Source organism: Mesoplodon mirus (assembly GCF_964341445.2).
Source record: "Mesoplodon mirus genome assembly, chromosome: 9".
NCBI lineage: Eukaryota > Metazoa > Chordata > Mammalia > Artiodactyla > Ziphiidae > Mesoplodon > Mesoplodon mirus.
Genome location: NC_138985.1, coordinates 88,159,758 through 88,177,421, shown reverse-complemented (window position 1 = coordinate 88,177,421; position 17,664 = coordinate 88,159,758). Strand labels below are relative to the sequence as shown.

The 17,664-nt window shown below is 37.4% G+C and overlaps 1 protein-coding gene across 2 annotated transcripts in view; it reads left to right on the top strand.

Moving 5' to 3' along the window:
* The window catches only part of IQUB (IQ motif and ubiquitin domain containing), an 82,841-nt gene that overhangs the window by 3,281 nt on the left and 61,896 nt on the right, over window positions 1-17,664 (top strand). Inside the window, exons 2-8 of one of the 2 annotated variants that reach the window (XM_082631737.1) lie at window positions 1,158-1,182; window positions 2,331-2,373; window positions 3,633-3,740; window positions 9,053-9,477; window positions 11,773-11,907; window positions 15,122-15,294; window positions 15,510-15,665. In XM_082631737.1, coding sequence (XP_082487863.1) covers window positions 9,057-9,477; window positions 11,773-11,907; window positions 15,122-15,294; window positions 15,510-15,665 — 885 coding nt within the window. In that variant the 5' untranslated portion in view covers window positions 1,158-1,182; window positions 2,331-2,373; window positions 3,633-3,740; window positions 9,053-9,056. Of the gene's footprint in view, window positions 1-1,157; window positions 1,183-2,330; window positions 2,374-3,632; window positions 3,741-3,777; window positions 4,003-9,052; window positions 9,478-11,772; window positions 11,908-14,870; window positions 15,033-15,121; window positions 15,295-15,509; window positions 15,666-17,664 lie in introns of those variants that run through there. The other variant, XM_082631736.1, reaches the window with a different exon arrangement.

Here is a 17,664-nt window from a genome sequence, read left to right as displayed (position 1 = left end):
GAAGATAGAAGTTTGGTTTAGAGGAGAATGAAGAGGTTTATTTTCAATAAAATTCAGAAGAAATTGTAGGGGAGCAAAACTTGCCACCCCAATGTGTCTGTGGCATGCAGATTATTTTGAGCTGAAAACAATCAAGGCCTAAAAGACTCAGGAAGAAGTTTTGAAGGAAGCTATCACAATACATAACTATAGTATGAGCTAGGTGTATAGACAGGGAGGAACCTAGCAAAGTCTGTTAAAACTTCCGTGTCCCATTGTCTCTGCGTGGCCCAGCAAACATTTATTTACCAAACATTCGCTCTTCTATATCCTTGTGAAATGCCTTCCTCCCCTCTGAAGTCCCAAACCACTACCCACAACATTCTCTTGTCTTTAGCTAAAGATGGTATTTAATATGAGGGTTTCAGCCATTTTGGTGAGTTACTCAGTTTTCCTGGGTCTCTCCCATGTATGTGTTATTAAAATTTGTGTGATTTTCTCTGGTTAATCTGTCTCATGTCAACTTAATTCTTTGACCAGGCAGAAGACCCTAGAAGGGTAGAGGAAAATTTCTTCCTCCCCAACAAAATCAAAGTGGGAATGTGATACAGAAATTGAATTATTTATGGGGACTGAAGAAATTTATTCAAATGTTTTCATTTAGAGGTAATAAGCCAAAACTCTCCTTAGTGAAGGAAAATATGAGAAAAATAGTGAATTAGAATAGGCTACCCCTAAATCTCAATGTCTTAATACAACAAAAGTTTGTTTCTTATTCATATTACATGTCTAACGAGGGTCGACAGTGCTCAAAAGAGTCACACAATGGATCTGGGCTGAGAATGATGACATTTCAACACGTGGTTTCATAAACATAGAGGCAGGGGAAAGGGAACATGGCAAATCATATATAGAAACAAGAAATAGAAAACCAAAGTTAAAAAAAATTTTTTTGGAATGTACTATAGAACTCATAAATTTAACTTGCCACACATTGCTAACATAGAGTTTTCAAAGTGGTCTTTCGGTTTATATTAGTTGCTAATTTTTTGTTGTGTGTGTACATGATATGTATGGTCAATTAGCTTCTTTCTATACATGACTGTACATGAAAAGCATTGCAGAGATTCTTTTTTGGGATTTCTCATAATCTTCAAATATGTTGGTTTCTTTTTCAGGTGAACATTTTAGGCATTTCTGAAGGTAAACATCACTATTTTATGATAATATTTCATTTAACTCTCTTTTTCTGTGACTGGAGGGTTGGTTCTTTTTCTTAGGGTAAAATAGGTCCACAATTCCATATCTAAATTCTAAACTCCAAAAATGTTTGAAAACGGGAAGTGTTTTAATAACTCATTTGGAAGCAAAACCTGACCTGAATTGAGAAAAGGCTGTTTATGGTCTTTATCCCACTTTAATGTGATTATGAATATATTTTGTTACAGAAGTATTAATGTATTTGCTTTTGGAGTACTTCCCCAGACCCACTGAAGGTGTTACAGAATATACAGTATATGTCCATATTACCTTCAAAAATCTGAAAAAAACCTGAATTTCAAACACATCTGTCCCTTAAGTTTTCAGAAAAGGGACTATGGATCTGTATTTCCAGTCTCTTAACAAGCTCATAAAGGTATTATGATCCAAATTCAGTTCTGACCGATAATTTCTAAAGAATAATTTTCAGGTCCTTGGTCTAAATTATTCTAATATTTTTTTCTGATTCATTCATTTGCATTTTAGCATGAAGTAACAATGGGAAATACTTTGAAATGCTTGATTTCATAAAGCCACTAGATGGCATCTTTGTAAAAATAAAAATATTTAAAAAAATGTTTATTGTATAAATAAAGGCTGAGATAAAGGTGGATTCTTATTTCATGAGAAATAAAGATAAGTCATTTTGGGCGATAAATCCTGAGAAAAATGCAAAGGTTTATGGTGAAAAGTAAAATGGTATTTTAAATTACTTTTCCACCTTCAGAAATGAGGGTCTTTTTCTGATTGGTTGTTTTCAGCTTGCATTTACATTTATTTTATATAACCAAACAACTATATCTGTGTGTGTGTTTGTGTGTGTATATACACATATATATGTATGTGATTTTGATGTGCTTTCCAACTTGTATAGACTGCCTGGGAAGCCTACCAATTAAGTTAGGCTTATATTGTAAAACTGAGTTGTATAAAATCGCCTCCACAGCAAACTATAAATAAAATATGAACATATAGTGGGTATCAAGTCACATTTAAGACGGTGAAGTACTTAAGTTATCTACTGCCAGGTTTTCATCCCTGCATATCCTGCCTCTATGACTAAATCTAGCTTTTCATACTGTCCCTAACAGGGAGAGCAGTGAATGATACATTTTAAACAGGAGACCCAGAAAGGTGAGTGTTTAAAACCAATTAAGTTCTCATTACTAGTAAAATTTAAGGTACATTATGATTTTGGAGATGGGAGTAGGGGAGCACTGGGAAGAATTTGCATATCTCCAGCAACATCTGGTTTATTCCTGAGAGACTAACCCTAGTGGTTATCAAAATGCCCTTTTCTCTGCTCTTCATGAATATGTGGATTCATGAAATGATTTAAATGCATATGCTTTGAGACTTTTCTGGTGGTCCAGTGGTTAAGACTCCAAGCTCCCAATGAAGACGGCCCAGGTTCCCTCCCTGGTCAGGGAACTAAATCTGGCATGCCGCAACTAAAAAAAGGTCCCGCATGCTGCAACTAAAGATCCTGCTGAAACTAAGACCGGGCGCAGCCAAAAACAAAACAAAACAAAACATTTTTATCTAAAACCATTAGCAAAGTCAATTTCATCTGAGAATATAACACATTTTATATTGTTCTAGTAAGAAATATCCATTTTAAAATGAGATAAAGAAGGAAAAAAATTACATTGGCCATTAGGAAGTTATTGGGGAGAGGAGAATGCAATTTCAACAGAATGGCATAAAGGAATGAAGACATTGGACGTTATGAAGGAATAATGGACCTGTACTATATATAACACAAATTTTAATTTTATTACTTAATCTTACATCCTTTTTAAATATCAAACGGTTTTAGGTCAAAGGCAGCATAGAATAGTGGTTTAAAATGGAGGTTCTGGAGTCACACTGCTTGGGTTTATTTCTGGTTCCCCACCAAACCTCTTCTGAGCCTTAGTTTCCTCATTAGTAAGAGGAAGCTGATCACAGTTCTTCCTTTAAAAAATCATTGTAAAATTTAAATTAGAAGTATATGTAAGTGCTTAGTAACAAATAATAATAAATGTTAGCTATTATGAAGCCACATGAAGTTTGTTACTACATATATAATAGGAACACAATTGATCCTTTCCTGCAATAATACGTGCTTCTTTAAAAACCTTCTCAATTTAAAGAATTTATAGTCATAGGAAAAAAACCGTTTATAATTCAGTGATTAACAATAGCTTTGCTTCTCCTGACTTAAAAGGGGAATTATTTAACAGCTCCTATCTCCCTTTTCTGTTTGGCTGCAAGGGAGCTAAGAGCCAAGTTCCAAATTTAAGAAAAGCAAGTAGGCACCTGCTGTTGTACACCTGTGTTCTCCTTTGCTTAGGTCCTCACTCTCACTTCATATTTACATTTTCTCTAACCCTGATTTTTTATATCCATAGCGCGAATTGCTGTCAGTATTTGGTTCGGAGAACTGTGCCATTTCACAAGTGTGAAAGACAGCTTAGAGAGTGGTTACCATCAGAACCACTTTCGGACCTAGGTAGCGAGTAAGTAACAAATCCGCTCGCTCCCTCATCCCGCTCCAACCTCTGCTTCATTCCTTCTCTCCGCCCCCTCCCCGCCTCCATCCCTCGCTCCTTTTTCTCTAAGCGCGGGCACCGCCTCTTCTCGCGTGAGTGGTGTCCTGGTGGGAGGGAGTGGTGCCGGGGAGGTTGCTAGGATACAACCGGAAACAGAATTCGGCGCGTGTGGACTCTGCTTTCTAGGAGCTGGGGAAGCCGCTTCTACCCGACTAACTGCGTTTCTTAGGTAGGAGGACAGGTTCTGGCTGCCCTCGACTGGCCCGACCCGTAGGCCGACCTTGAGCGGGTGACTAAGGCGCTGGACTCCGAGGGCTCTGTGCGGGGCGTTGGTGCAACCTGGGCTCTGGGGACTGTATGGCCACTCGGGAATGTTTCACCTTTGCCTAAAAAACTGTGCAAAGCATCCCATCGGGCTCCCCTGGTGGCGCAGTGGTTGAGAGTCCGCCTGCCGATGCAGGGGACACTGGTTCGTGCCCCGGTCCGGGAAGATCCCACATGCCGCGGAGCGGCTGGGCCCGTGAGCCATGGCCGCTGAGCCTGCGCGTCCGGAGCCTGTGCTCCGCAGCGGGAGAGGCCACAACAATGAGAGGCCCGCGTACCGAAAAAAACAACAAAAAAGAAACAAAAAACTGCAAAGCATCCCATCTTTCTTGGTTCCTTTTCTGGCTCTTATCTCTAATTTGGGATTCGGAAGTAGCGGCATCAAGCTAGGAGGTGTACCTCACCTCCCACCCCGAGTGCTTATCACGGTTAATAATATAGAAGCAAGACGTGTGTGCAACCCAGGCTAGCATTAGAAAATGTTTAGCCATACATGGTGACCATTTTTAGTCTTTAGTAAATAGAGCGCTTTCAGACATTCCTCTTTCACTCCTCTCCACCCACGGTCTTTGCTGTGCCCTCTTAAGAAACTTAAAAGCTCAACAAGGCTATTTGGTAGAAGGGAAAACTGGATCCCTGCCTTACTACTTACACTAATATTCTAGATATACCAACGAAATTATGCATTGTAGGTGAAAGGGGGACGTTTTTGTATGCAATCATAGTAGAGTGTTTTTTTTTCTTTTTAAACAACTTTTTAAAGATTATAACATTTACCCTTGAATACATAATACATAATTAAAAGTTCAAACAGTAAAAAGAATGAACAGTGAAAATCTGTCTTGCACCCATGTTCCCCACCTCCCTGTCCTCCATGGAGTTCACCTTCCAGAGGTATTCTACACATATACAAAAGTAGTCGTATCTGTAACGTTGTACATACTGGTATATGCTTTTGGTGGAGGAGAGGTCATTGAAAGGACATGACCTCCGGTTTACCCACTACCCAGGGGGCAATTGGAGGCTCTTTCCCCCTCCCCTGTCCTTGGAATGTACCTTCTGCCCATTGTTCCTGAACTAGGAGATGTGCTATTGAGACCATCGGAACTGTATACCTGACTGAACCCAGTTAAGATCTCATAAACTCAGGATTTTGGCGGGTAGATGTTGAGATTTACTGTCTTTAGGCTGCCTAAGACAACCCTCCTTTGTAAGTTTCCTTGCTTATTAAACCTGCCACCTGCAATCTGGAGCGGTCTGCCTCTTCGATTCTCCTTGCCCTTTGTGTACCAGGCTCAATTTCTGTTTTACCCAGGGAATTCTGGAGGTTGTGAACCAAGAGCTTTGCTTTTTCACTTAATTGAACAATACAGTATGTAGCCTTTAGAATTGGCTTCTTCATTTATCATAATTTATTTTAGATTCACACATGTTGTGTGTATCAATAGTTTATTCCTTTTTATTTATGCGTGGTATTCCATTTTATGAATGCATCATAGTATGTGTATCCATTCCTCAGCTAAGGAACGTTTGTGTTGTTTCCTGTTTTTGGTGATTAAAAATAAAGCCTTTATTAACTTTTGTGTGAAGGTTTTGAGTGAATGTAGTTTTTCATTCCACATAGGTAAAGGATACAGATTGCTGGGTCATATGATAAATGTGTTTAATTTTACAAGAAACCTGACAAACAGTTATCTCAAATGCTATATCAGTTTTCATTTTTGCATCAAGGTATAAGAGCTCCACTTGTATTCATACTTACTGGCTATTGTTGGGCTAAAATTTTTTTTAACCTATTCTAATAGAAGTGTAGTGAAATCTCATTGTGATTTGAAGTTTCATTTCTCTAATGACTAATGATATTGTGCATTTTTCATGTGCTTGTACTCAGGGTCAGGATTAGAGTGAGGCAACTGAGGCAACTAGGTCTAAAATTTTAGGAGGCATTTATTCTCAGGTGCAAGTGCATGTATAGGGTAGTGCAGGTGCCACGCTTGCCTCAATCTTGTCCTGGCTCTGCTTATTTGCTTTCTTGTGTATATTCTTTGGTGATGGATCTGTTTAAATCTTTTACTCATTTTTTTCACTGTTTTTTTTTTTTTTCTTATTATTGAGTTCTGCAAGTTCTCTATATATTCTGGGTACAAGTCCTTTATCAGATAAAAGTTTTGCAAAAAACTACATCCCAGTGTATGGTTTGCCTTTTGATTCTTCTAGTTGTCTTTTTTGAAGAGCAGAAGTTTTTGATTTTGTTGCTGTTGCTCTTTTAGAAGATGCTATCTTGGCCATTTTGAGGGGAGGATGACCCACCAGATAGAAACAAAAGCATTATCTCAGATTCTCCAAAAAGGGTAGATAATTATGTTGCTAGGAGTTAAGGCTTCTTTATGGTGCTCTCTTTCTAATCAGGCCACTAAACTTTGTTATAGGAGAAAATAACCAAAAGGAAGATTTGTGTGTGTGTGGGTGAGAGCCTAAAGAAGTTTCTCGAACTTCTTAAAAGTTGAAGTTTTGTTCAGTTTTGTCTCATTTTTTTCTCTTTATTGTTATGGAATTTTAAAACTTAATTTCAGTTCTTTTATTGGTTGTTCTTGAAGTTTAACTATGCATATTTAATTTAACAATGTCTAGAGTTAAGAATATCATAGCTCTCAATTTTGTAAACAGTATAAGGAATTGATAATAGTTTATTCTCATCTTTCCCTTCCCAGTTACATATTCTTATTGTCTCATATTTTAATTTTCTGCTATTATTTTGTTTTGACAATATTTATTGGGGTTTACCCATATGTTTATGATTTATTTGTTTGCCTTTCCTTCTTGCACTTCAGACTTACATTGGGCCCATTTTACTCCTCTTTAAGTGTATCCTTTAGAAGTTCCTTTAGAGCAGATATCTTGGTGATAACTTGTCTGTAAATGTTTCTGTTTTTCTTCTTGAAAGATAGTTTTGCTGGGTGTATAATTCTGGGTTGATAGTTTTAATTAGTCTATTATTTTAATTAGTCATGTGCTAATTTAATTAGTCATGTGCTAACCTTCTTTTAATTAGTCTATTATTGCCTTGGCTTCTATTTTTCTTTTCTTTTTTTTTTTTTCTTTTTTTTTTTTTTTGCTGTACGCGGGCCTCTCACTGTTGTGGCCTCTCCCGTTGCGGAGCACAGGCTCTGGATGCGCAGGCCCAGCGGCCATGGCTCACGGGCCCAGCCGCTCCGCGGCATGTGGGATCCTCCCGGACAGGGGCACGAACCCGCGTCCCCTGCATCGGCAGGCGGACTCTCAACCACTGCGCCACCAGGGAGCCCCGCTTCTATTTTTCTGATGAGAAATTGCAGTGATTTTACTTTTCTTTCCTTTGCACTAATGCCAGCAAATAGGATTCAAAACAGTGGATGATATGTCCTTGATCACTGTTTGCTTTTCGGATTTTCTGTTTGTTATTCTGTAATTTAGTTACAATATAAATGGCTATGAATTATTTCTATTTATCCTGTTAAGTATATTTTTATATTGTGCTTCCTGGACCTGTAGATTCATATTTTTAATCAGTTTTGAAAAATTTTCAGCCATTACCTTTTATGATATTTTTTCCCTTCCATCTTTGTTTTCTTTTAGGACTACAATTTGACACATGCCAGATCAGGGGCTGGCAGACTTTTTCTGAAAAGGGCTTCACAGGCTATGTGCAGTCTCTGTTGCACACTCTTTGTTGTTTTTTTAATATATTTAAATTTTTTTTTCTTTTATTTATTTATGGCTGCGTTGGGTCTTTGTTGCTGTGCACATGTGGGAGCTTCCTGGACCAGGGCTCAAACCCGTGTCCCCTGAGTTGGCAGGGAGATTCTTTTCTCCATGGCTCTTAATCTCTCATATTTTTCATATCCTTATTTCTTTGCAACAGTCTATGTAAAATCTTTTGATTTATCTTCCAGTTCACTAGTTCTCCCTTCAGCTCTAATGCTGTATTCATTGAATTCAACAAGGATACATTTTTATTCAGGATTTTATTATTATTAATTATTTTTAATTTGTCATCTGGTAGCCAGAGAACTTCACTAAGGTTAATTTTTTTCTCCATAAGGATCTATGCTTAAGTGAAAGTTCCAAACACAGCTTTTCCATCTCACTACTATTTCAAGTTTTAATCTTCCCTGTGCTTTTGCCTCAGAAATCAGCCTCAGGGTCACTTCCCCTATCCCCTTTTCCTGGCTGCCAACCTCTATAGGTAGGCTCCTGGCTATACTGGCTTCTCACTGCTCTGATCCAGCTGCTGCCTCTGCTGCCTGGCTCTGGGCTGCTCTGGCCCACCCTGGCCCAAGCTCCTGTATGCTGTAGTACTGTTTCCCAAGCCAAAACTCTTGGTTGCTGTAGCTTAGGCCCTACTTAGCTCCAAGATCAACCCACATTTGTTTGTTGATATGTTTGTTTTGGGGGACAGAGGTCATTGGACACCTCTGCTACAATTTGTGAGAGCAAAGCTACTACAGTGTGTACTTTCCAGCGTATAGTTGCTGTGGAGATGTCAGGTTCCTTGGAGCTTCTATTCAATTGCAATGTCAGAAGCATAAATAGCCTTTTTTAGAAAAAAGGCTATTGAAAAAAATTCTTCTTTCACAAGGCATTGTTCATTGAATAAGAGATGACAATATATTTTAGAATTTTTAAAATATATTCTTCATAGAATATTTCTCTCAAATTTATTGTGTTTTGAGGTTCTTTTTTTGGTACACATTTTTACTTTCTGTGGTGTTTTTATTAAAAATTCACCAATGTCTTTTACCTAATGCCATTACTAAGATAATATTAAATAATGAGCCACATTGTAGTATACTATGAACATTGCTGTATGACAGCAATGAATTTGATATTTGGTGTAGAAGTTTTAAGTGTAGTAAATATATATATATATATATATATATATATTTTTTTTTTTTTTTTTTTTTTTTTAAATTCAGGACAATGTCTGACCAGGAGGAAGGATCTGATGCTCAGAATGTTGATTCATCAAAAGAAAGAAAGGATGCTTTTGGGACTATCAATATTCCAGTTCCCTCAGAAGAGATTCCAGAGTCAGATCAGACTGAAGACTGTGAATCTGAACTAGAACCATCTAGTGGGGGCCGTGAAAAACGTGTTGAGGAGCCGAGTGACCAGAGCGTTTTAAGACTGGAACTAAATGATGTCGAGCAACTCATGGAAGACGTTACGGCAGATGAACAAGTTTCATATTCTCCAGGAGACAGTGGAGACTCTCTAGCTAAATCTGATAATGCAGTGCAGTCAGCCGAACAATATTCAAAAGATTCTCTGGCAATTCTGGAAAAAATAAAGGCTGTAAAGGAATCTCTGAAAACATCAATGAAAGATTCGTCAGCAACAGGTATTACCTAGGGAAGATAGGGTATTTTTTCCGCCTCATTTTGAAGAATGGTTGTTTTTTCTTGAAGATTTATTTTATATTTGATATTACTTTCCCACTCCCTTATCCACCAAACCTCTGTGGCTATGCCACTTGAATCTCTTAATTATGTGTGAAGCCTCTCCTCTATTCTGCAGTATCTACTTCCCTAAATAACGGAGCATCAATAAATTTTAAAGTGTTGTTTCTCTGTTTTTCCAAAATAAAATAGGTTCTTAAAATGTTTAGGGAGAAATTTTTGAGTATAATTGTAATTCTTTTGCATGCCATGTTGGAATTAATTATGTACGTAGCTAGCAAGAGGTGGGATGGGAACTTGACACCATATTTTTCTGGTTTCATATACAGTACTCATTCCACATATCTCGTTGCTTTTACGTATTTCCATATTTCTGCTTAGTGTTAACTTTATATTAAGCTTCAGAAAAATCATTGTTGTCTTTCATTATGGGTTAATTTTAAAGACATAATGTTGATCACATGGCATGTGGAAATTATTACTACATTGTTGGTAACAAAGCAGAGGGGAGCAGCAAGAAGGTGGTTACATGGAGAATTCTACTTGGGTGGTTAACTGACTGCTCCTTCCCCCCTTGTCCATAACTTTTGAGAGAGTTTCCATCCATAGAGTGGAGAACATGGGTCATCATTTAACAATAACAGCAGCTTAGTCTGGCTGGTAAAATGTAGCTTTTGAATCTAGTGGAGTAGTTAGCTCTTGTGTGATGTGTCCACACAAGTAAGAATAAAAAGGAGGAGGAGAAGTAATCAAGGCCATTTATGCCTAATTGAAATTGTTATCCCTCAATTATATTATTCATTGTGAATTTGGGCTCCATTTTTTGATAATTCTGTGATTCCCTGTGATTATAGCTTTTACCAAATATATGATGATTAAAAAAAAGTGGTCTTGGTCCTGTACTTCCTGAGGCTCACAGATTCCTGAACAAACTTTCCCTTCCTAAAGCTTAGGAAGTCACTGCTATGGAAAATTTAAAATACATTAATCATAGAATTTTGAATCCAGGAAACAATTAAAATAGCCTTCTGATAATGTAACATCTGTGAGAGTGTTCTCTTATTAGGAGAGAACTGTGAAAATAATATTTAACAAGCTTAAAGAACCTTAGCATCAATAATGCCTTATTACATTTCATGCTGGGATTAGTGATGAATGTCTCGTAGAGCTTTATGAAAACTGTCATGTCAGGCATCTAGAAATATATGAAACTTTTTTGGTCTACATGTGTACTCTCCATTCCATCTTACTTATATTATATCTTCTCCATTAAAATTTAAAGTCTGTAGATATAAAAGTAAAAAGTTTACCCCATCATAATTAGTTTTTAAGTACTATGTACCCTCCCTATAATTTCTGAACAGATAATCATTTTATAATAACAGTTTTTCTCTATTTTTAACATGTGTCTTGATTTTTATTTTATAGAGTTGGGAGTGAGCTACATAATGTCCATTTTTGTGAAAAGTAGATTTGTGCATAGTTATTCCAGATATTTGTAAAAAAACAATGATTTTCTGTTTTGCATTTTGCCAGCTCTAGACATAAATCAATTATGGGAAGAAGAATGGACTTAGATAATCTTTTGTCATCGCAAGGTCAAGGAAAATTTTCTTTGAAAATTTCCCTATTGGTTTTTCTTAACTTCATGAATACACACTGATTTCCTGATGCATGGTATAAATATCTAATCAAAGCATGTATGTTTCTAAGTTCAGGTCTCAGGGTCTCCCTTTGTAATACTACACAAAAACACTTGATGTTCTGAGATGTTTCCTATGTTTATATCTGAATTATATATGCCAGATATTGGGAATCTTTAAAAATTTTAAATGATTTTAAAAGAATCTTTAAAAGCACTTTAGTTTCATTTCCTCTTTCTCATGGTATTCTGGGTGAGGAGGTAATCTCAAATGTGCGCTGATCCTCATAGAAGGCAATGCAAGAGAGATCTGAACTTTGACCTGGAGTTGGGGGAGCAGGCATTGACCATTGATGCTAATTCTTGAGATTATGCATTGATTTTCAAAGCAAAATGTTGCAACTGAATGTTTGTCACTTCTCCTCTTAGAAAATGAACACTAGCTCTTATTACAGAGGTGTGGTGGGAGAACATGGCAGAGACAACCTGCATTCTATGTGATTACAAATTGTCCCATATTTCTCTGTCTGTGGATTCTATGATGCTGACCCTTGCTTTTAACTATGACTCTTTTTTTCTCTTATTTTTTCTACAGTAAAAGTTGTACTTCTTCCTGTGGGCCAGGAAATTATAATGCCCTTTAAAGTTGACACTGTTCTAAAATGCCTCAAGGATCATTTTTCATCTCTATTAGGTGTCCCACCTTATGTCCTGCAGATAAGATGTGCAGGTAAGCTTGGAGGCTAATAAAACTTATTGAGACTTCTCTTTGATTTTTTAAACTAAATATCTTCATGTTTACCGTTTGAACATTATATGGTGGTTATACATTCATTCAACACATTATTACTAAGGACATACTTTGTTCCAAATACTTTGCTAAGAGCCAAAGATATAAAGAAACATGAAACAAAATCCCTGTTTTCAAGTTGTTTACAGACTAGGAAGGAAGAAGATGTATGCAATGGTTACCACACAGTGTGTAAATGTTTTGATGGAGATATGTTCAAAAAACTGTGAGAACAGCAAGGAAGGAAACTGGGAGATTCTAGAAAGCTTCATCTGATAAAAGTGATAATACTTTTGCTAAGTCCCAAAGAGGTGAGAAAACCTGGGACTTTTGGGAAGTGGTAAGGAATTTAGAGGGAATAGAAGTAAATTATATATGGGAAGTAGGAGGAAATGAGGTTAAAAGATAGATGATGAATGAGCATGGATAGAAAAAGAAGAGGCCTGAAAATGGTTTATCAGTCTTCTGTACATTAAGGTCCATTCACATTCTGATGATGTTCAACTTTATATTTTGTGGGCAATATTGAGTAGCCCACCTTATATTAGCCTTGTGTCATGGGAGGCTGAGGTCTTAGTAACTGTGATAGAATTAAGCAGACTAGAATAGCTCAGGAAATGTTTCTGTAGAATATGCCTGCACAGATCATAATATTTTATTTTAAAAAGTTTGATATTAACTTATAAAGATGCCCCAAGTTTCTAGGGCAATAAGAACATTTTTTTTGTGGGAAAATCCGAAGTGCTAAAAAGGAGTAAGCCATACCTATGAAGTTCTTCCTCCTTGCCAAATCAGAGAAAAACAATCAGTTCAGTTTCAAAATTATTTTTAGAAAATAATGAATGTGCTCCAGTAGTAAGATGTTCATGTATTCAAACAACAGGTTACTAAAGCTTGATTGAGGAAACAAAGCTAAAATTTAAATAGTTACTGTAACAATAATGATACTGATGATGATAATGATCATGTTGATGATGATGGCTAATTTGATGAGCACTTACTATGTGCTAGTCCTTCTACAGAACATTCTGCCTACATTGTCACATTATCATTCAATCTACACAACAATCCTTTGAGGTAGGTATTACTATTAATTTTTTTTGAGAGATGGAAGCTAAAGCTCGAGGAACTTCTGCAAATTCCCAAAGCTTATGAGTGGCAGAGTCTGAACTTAAATATAGGTATGACTCCAAAAAGGGAATTTGGAACTGCTTGGCATTAACTATAAGGTGAAGTTCAAAACTGGAGAAGAGGGAGCACTTTGAGACTGAGCACCTGGCCAGTGGTACCTAAGAATCTATTTCTTTGCACTTCATGACTTTTCTTCTTTATGTGTAAATACCATGCATTGCCACTGGCTTATGTCAGCAGCAATAAAAAAAAGAGCTTGATTCTGTGCCAACCACTCTCTAAGACAGGTACTTTCTTCTAGTACTAGAACTAGAGTTCAAGTTTGGTGGGACTAAGCCTACACTAGAAACAATTAGAGGACTGAAGAGGGCTCTGTGTTAGTTGGAAGAGGAATCTCTGTTAGTTTCTTATGACTGTTGTAACAATTAACAAATTTAGTGGCTTATTTTGCTTATGGTCTGGAGGCCAAAAATCCTAAATCATTTTCACTTGGATAACATCAAGGTGTCAGCAGGGCTGTTCTCTGGAGGTTCTGGGGAGAGTCTGCTTCTTTGCCTTTTCCAGCTTCTAGAGTTGCATTTCTTGCGTTCTTGGGCTTCCTCATCTTCAAAGTCGGCAGCATAGCATCTTTAAACCTCTCTCTGCTTCTGTCATATCATCTTCTCTGCAGTCAAATCTCCCTCCTCCTTCCTCTTAAAGGGCACTTATGATTACATGTAAGGCTCATGTGACTAATCCAGGATAATCTACCCATCTCAAAATCCTTAACTTAATAAAATCTGCAGTCACTTTTTCCATATAAGGTAGCATCCATAGACTCTAGGAATGTACATGGATACATTTTAGGGCCATTATTCCACCTATTGCAAAATCCATATAACATTAATTTTTTTAATTAAGAATTTAAGGTGAAATTGAAACTCAAAGTTTTTTGAATGTGCTTTCTCAAACATAGCTAAAATAGACTAGTGGTATCTGACATATTTCTAAGAATGAGTAAAACAAACCTTTGCTATGTTAAATTCCTAATTGTAATTTAGGAAGAACATACATTGGAAAACTGATATAGTTTCTATCATTATACAAAGCAGCAGCCAGTAACATTGTACATATTTATGTATGCCTTAAAATATAGAAAAATTTATAGTCAGTTTATGAAATAAACCAGTGGGGATGGGGGTATAAGTTGAAGCAATAAAACATAAAAATAAGGTGATGATGTACACTTTTTTCAGCAAAAAACTGAGTCTTAGCTCTACCTTGGCATGAATTAATTTATATGAATTTCTGATTATAGAAACAGAAAGGAAGGGATTCTTTAGAACTCTGAGTGTATACATTAGGAGTGTGTATTAAAATAATCAGGCTTTCCCTGATATGGATATGTCCTATGCTTATGTATAAAACATTGTGATTTTTTAGAGAATCGCTGTTTAGAATATGATTTTGCTCATATTATAGAATGTGTTTTTTATTTTTAAATGTTTATAGTTGCATGGTTATTGTATATTTGTATTTCTGATGAGTTGAGAGTTGTATTTTTACTTTACTTATAATGCTGAATTCTTGCTCAGGAGTACCACCTTAATTTTCTCCATTGTGGAGTTTTTGATACTAATAATACAGCAAGAGGTGGACATCATCAATACGCTATTTGGTAATTAAACAATATGTGTTCATGTAAGCACCATTGATGTTTTCCATCCCTTAAAATGAGTACATATAATCATTTCTTTGCCATAACACTTTTTATAATTTTACCTCATTTTTAGGAATGATTATTAAAGATCATGAGACACTACTACAACATGCAGTTAAGCCCCAGGATATTGTCCAAGTGGAAATCATTTCTTTACATCCAGATCTATATCCAATCAAAAGAATAGATAGATCAAGTGATGCCTCTCAAATCATAACTGTCAGAGTACAAACTGGTTAGTTATTTGATATCTTTTAGGTAAAGTATTTTTTTAGAGTCCCTTTGTAGTTGAACTTTCATTTAATCTTGGTTTTATCTCCTCAGGCATTGATCAGTACCAGGAAGTAGCTGTTGAGATTATAAAATCTGATTTTCACAAACCATTTCTTGGTGGATTCAGACATAAAATAACAGGAATGGAATATCATAATGCTGGAACACAAACTGTACCTAAAAAGATTCCTGGAAAACTGAATGCATCTTGTAGGGAAACACAGGTAATATTTTTATTTTTCCATGTAGGATTTTGAAGCTACAGAATCAACAAGTGTTCTACTGTGTAGCTCTCTAAAATTAAAATCTTTTAGGGAATTATATGGTAATTAAAATAATAAAAGATATTAACTTAAATGTGTAGGAAAATATGCTCTTTACTCACTTTATGTGTATATAGTGGATATTTATTTAAATTTTTAAAATGTTTTTATTTTAGACAGTTTTTCAGAGAAGAAAGCTCCAGCAAACTACAAATACAACATCCACACAGATGACTAAAATTGGTGTGTATGTATCAAATATGACTGATAAACTGGTAGCACCAGGAAAATATTTTTCAGCAGCAGAATACCATGCTAAAAGATTAAAGGCGGTAAGATAACTTTTATTATAGGTGAATACTTAATGACTTTTTACTACGTAACCAGCGTTATGCAACCATTACCACAGTCAATTTTAGAACATTCTCATCATCCCAGAAAGAAATCCCACATCCAATAGCAGCCAGCCTCTATTTCCCTCCAATCCTTTCTGCTTTAGGCAACCACTAATCTACTTTTTGCCTCTATTGATTTGCTTATTCTGGATATTTCATATACATGTAATCATACAATGTGTAGTCTTTTGTGACTGGTTTCTTTTACTAAGCATAATGTTTTCAAGGCTCATCCATGTTGCAACATGTATCAATATATTGCAATCTATATTGCAAAATAATATTCCATTGTATGTACCCAGTTGTGTATACCTACTGTAGGTAGGTCAATATATATACCACAATTTGTTTGCCCATTTATCAGTTGATAAGACATTTGATTTGTTTCTACTTGTTGGCTATTAGGAATAAGGCTGCTATAAACATTCACGTACAAGTTTTTATGTGGATATGTATTTTCATTTCTCTTGGTATCTGCCTAGGAATGTAATTGCTAGATCATATGGTTATTTATTTATTTATTTATTTATTTATTTATTTTTATTTATTTTTGGCTGAGTTGGGTCTTTGTTGCTGCGCGTGGGCTTTCTCTAGTTGTGACGAGCAGGGACTACTCTTTGTTGAAGTGCGTGGGCTTCTCATCGCGGTGGCTTCTCTTGTTGCGGAGCACGGACTCTAGGCGTGCGGGCTTCAGTAGTTGTGGCTCGCGGGCTCCAGAGCGCAGGCTCAGCAGTTGTGGTGCATGGGCCCAGTTACTCCATGGCATGTGGGATCTTCCCGGACCAGGGCTTGAACCCTTGCCCCTGCATTGGCAGGCGGATTCTTAACCACTGTGCCACCAGGGAAGCCCTCATATGGTAATTCTGTTTAACCTTTTTGAGGAACTGTTAGACTGTTTTCCAAAGCAGCTGCACCATTTTATGTCCCACCAGCAGTGTGTGAGGATTCCAATTTCTCCATATCCTTATCAGCACTTTTGGATTATTGCCATCCTAGTGAGTGTGAAGTGGTATCTCACTGTGGTTTTGATTTGCATACCCTTATGGCTAATGATACTGAATATTTTTCATGTGCTTATATATATATTTATATATATTCTTAGGAGAAATGTACATTCAGATACTTGGTCCAATTTTAATGAGGTTGTCTTTTTTATTATTGCTTTATTGTTTAAAAAATTTTTTTTAGTTATTTGCTAAGTGGTTGCTCCAAGTGTAATTTAGGGATTAGAATATACATCTCAATTTATAGCAACATACTTTGTATTAATACTAACTGAAGGGCGGAAGAGTAAGACGCGGAGATCACCTTCCTCCCCACGGATACACCAGAAATACAGCTACACGTGGAACAACTCCTACAGAACACCTACTGAACGCTGGCATAAGACCCCAGACCTCCCAAAAGGCAAGAAACTCCCCACATACCTGGGTAGGGCAAAGCGGAGAGATCCCCACACAGAGGATCGGTGCCGAGCGGCACTCACCAGCCCGAGAGGCTTGTCTGCTTGCCCGCCGGGGCGCGCAGCGCTGGAAGCTGAGGCTCGGGCTTCGGTCAGAGCGCAGAGAGAGGACTGGGGCTGGCGGCGAGAACTCAGCGTGAAGGGGGCTAATGTGCCACAGCTAGCCGGCAGGGAGTCCGGGAAAACTCTGGAGCTGCCGAAGAGGCAAGAGACTTTTTCTTCCCCCTTGGTTTCCTGGTGCGCGAGGAGAGGGGATTAAGAGCGCTGCTTAAAGGGGCTCCACAGACGGGCGCGAGTCGCGACTGAAAGCGCGGAGTCCAGTGACGGGCGTGGGACGCTGGGGCTGCTGCTGCTGCCGCCAAGAAGCCTGTGTGCGAGCGCAGGTCACTGCCCACACCGCCCTTCCGGGAGCCTGTGCAGCCCACCACTGCCGGGGTCCCGGGATCCAGGGGCGGCTTCCCTGGGAGAACGCAC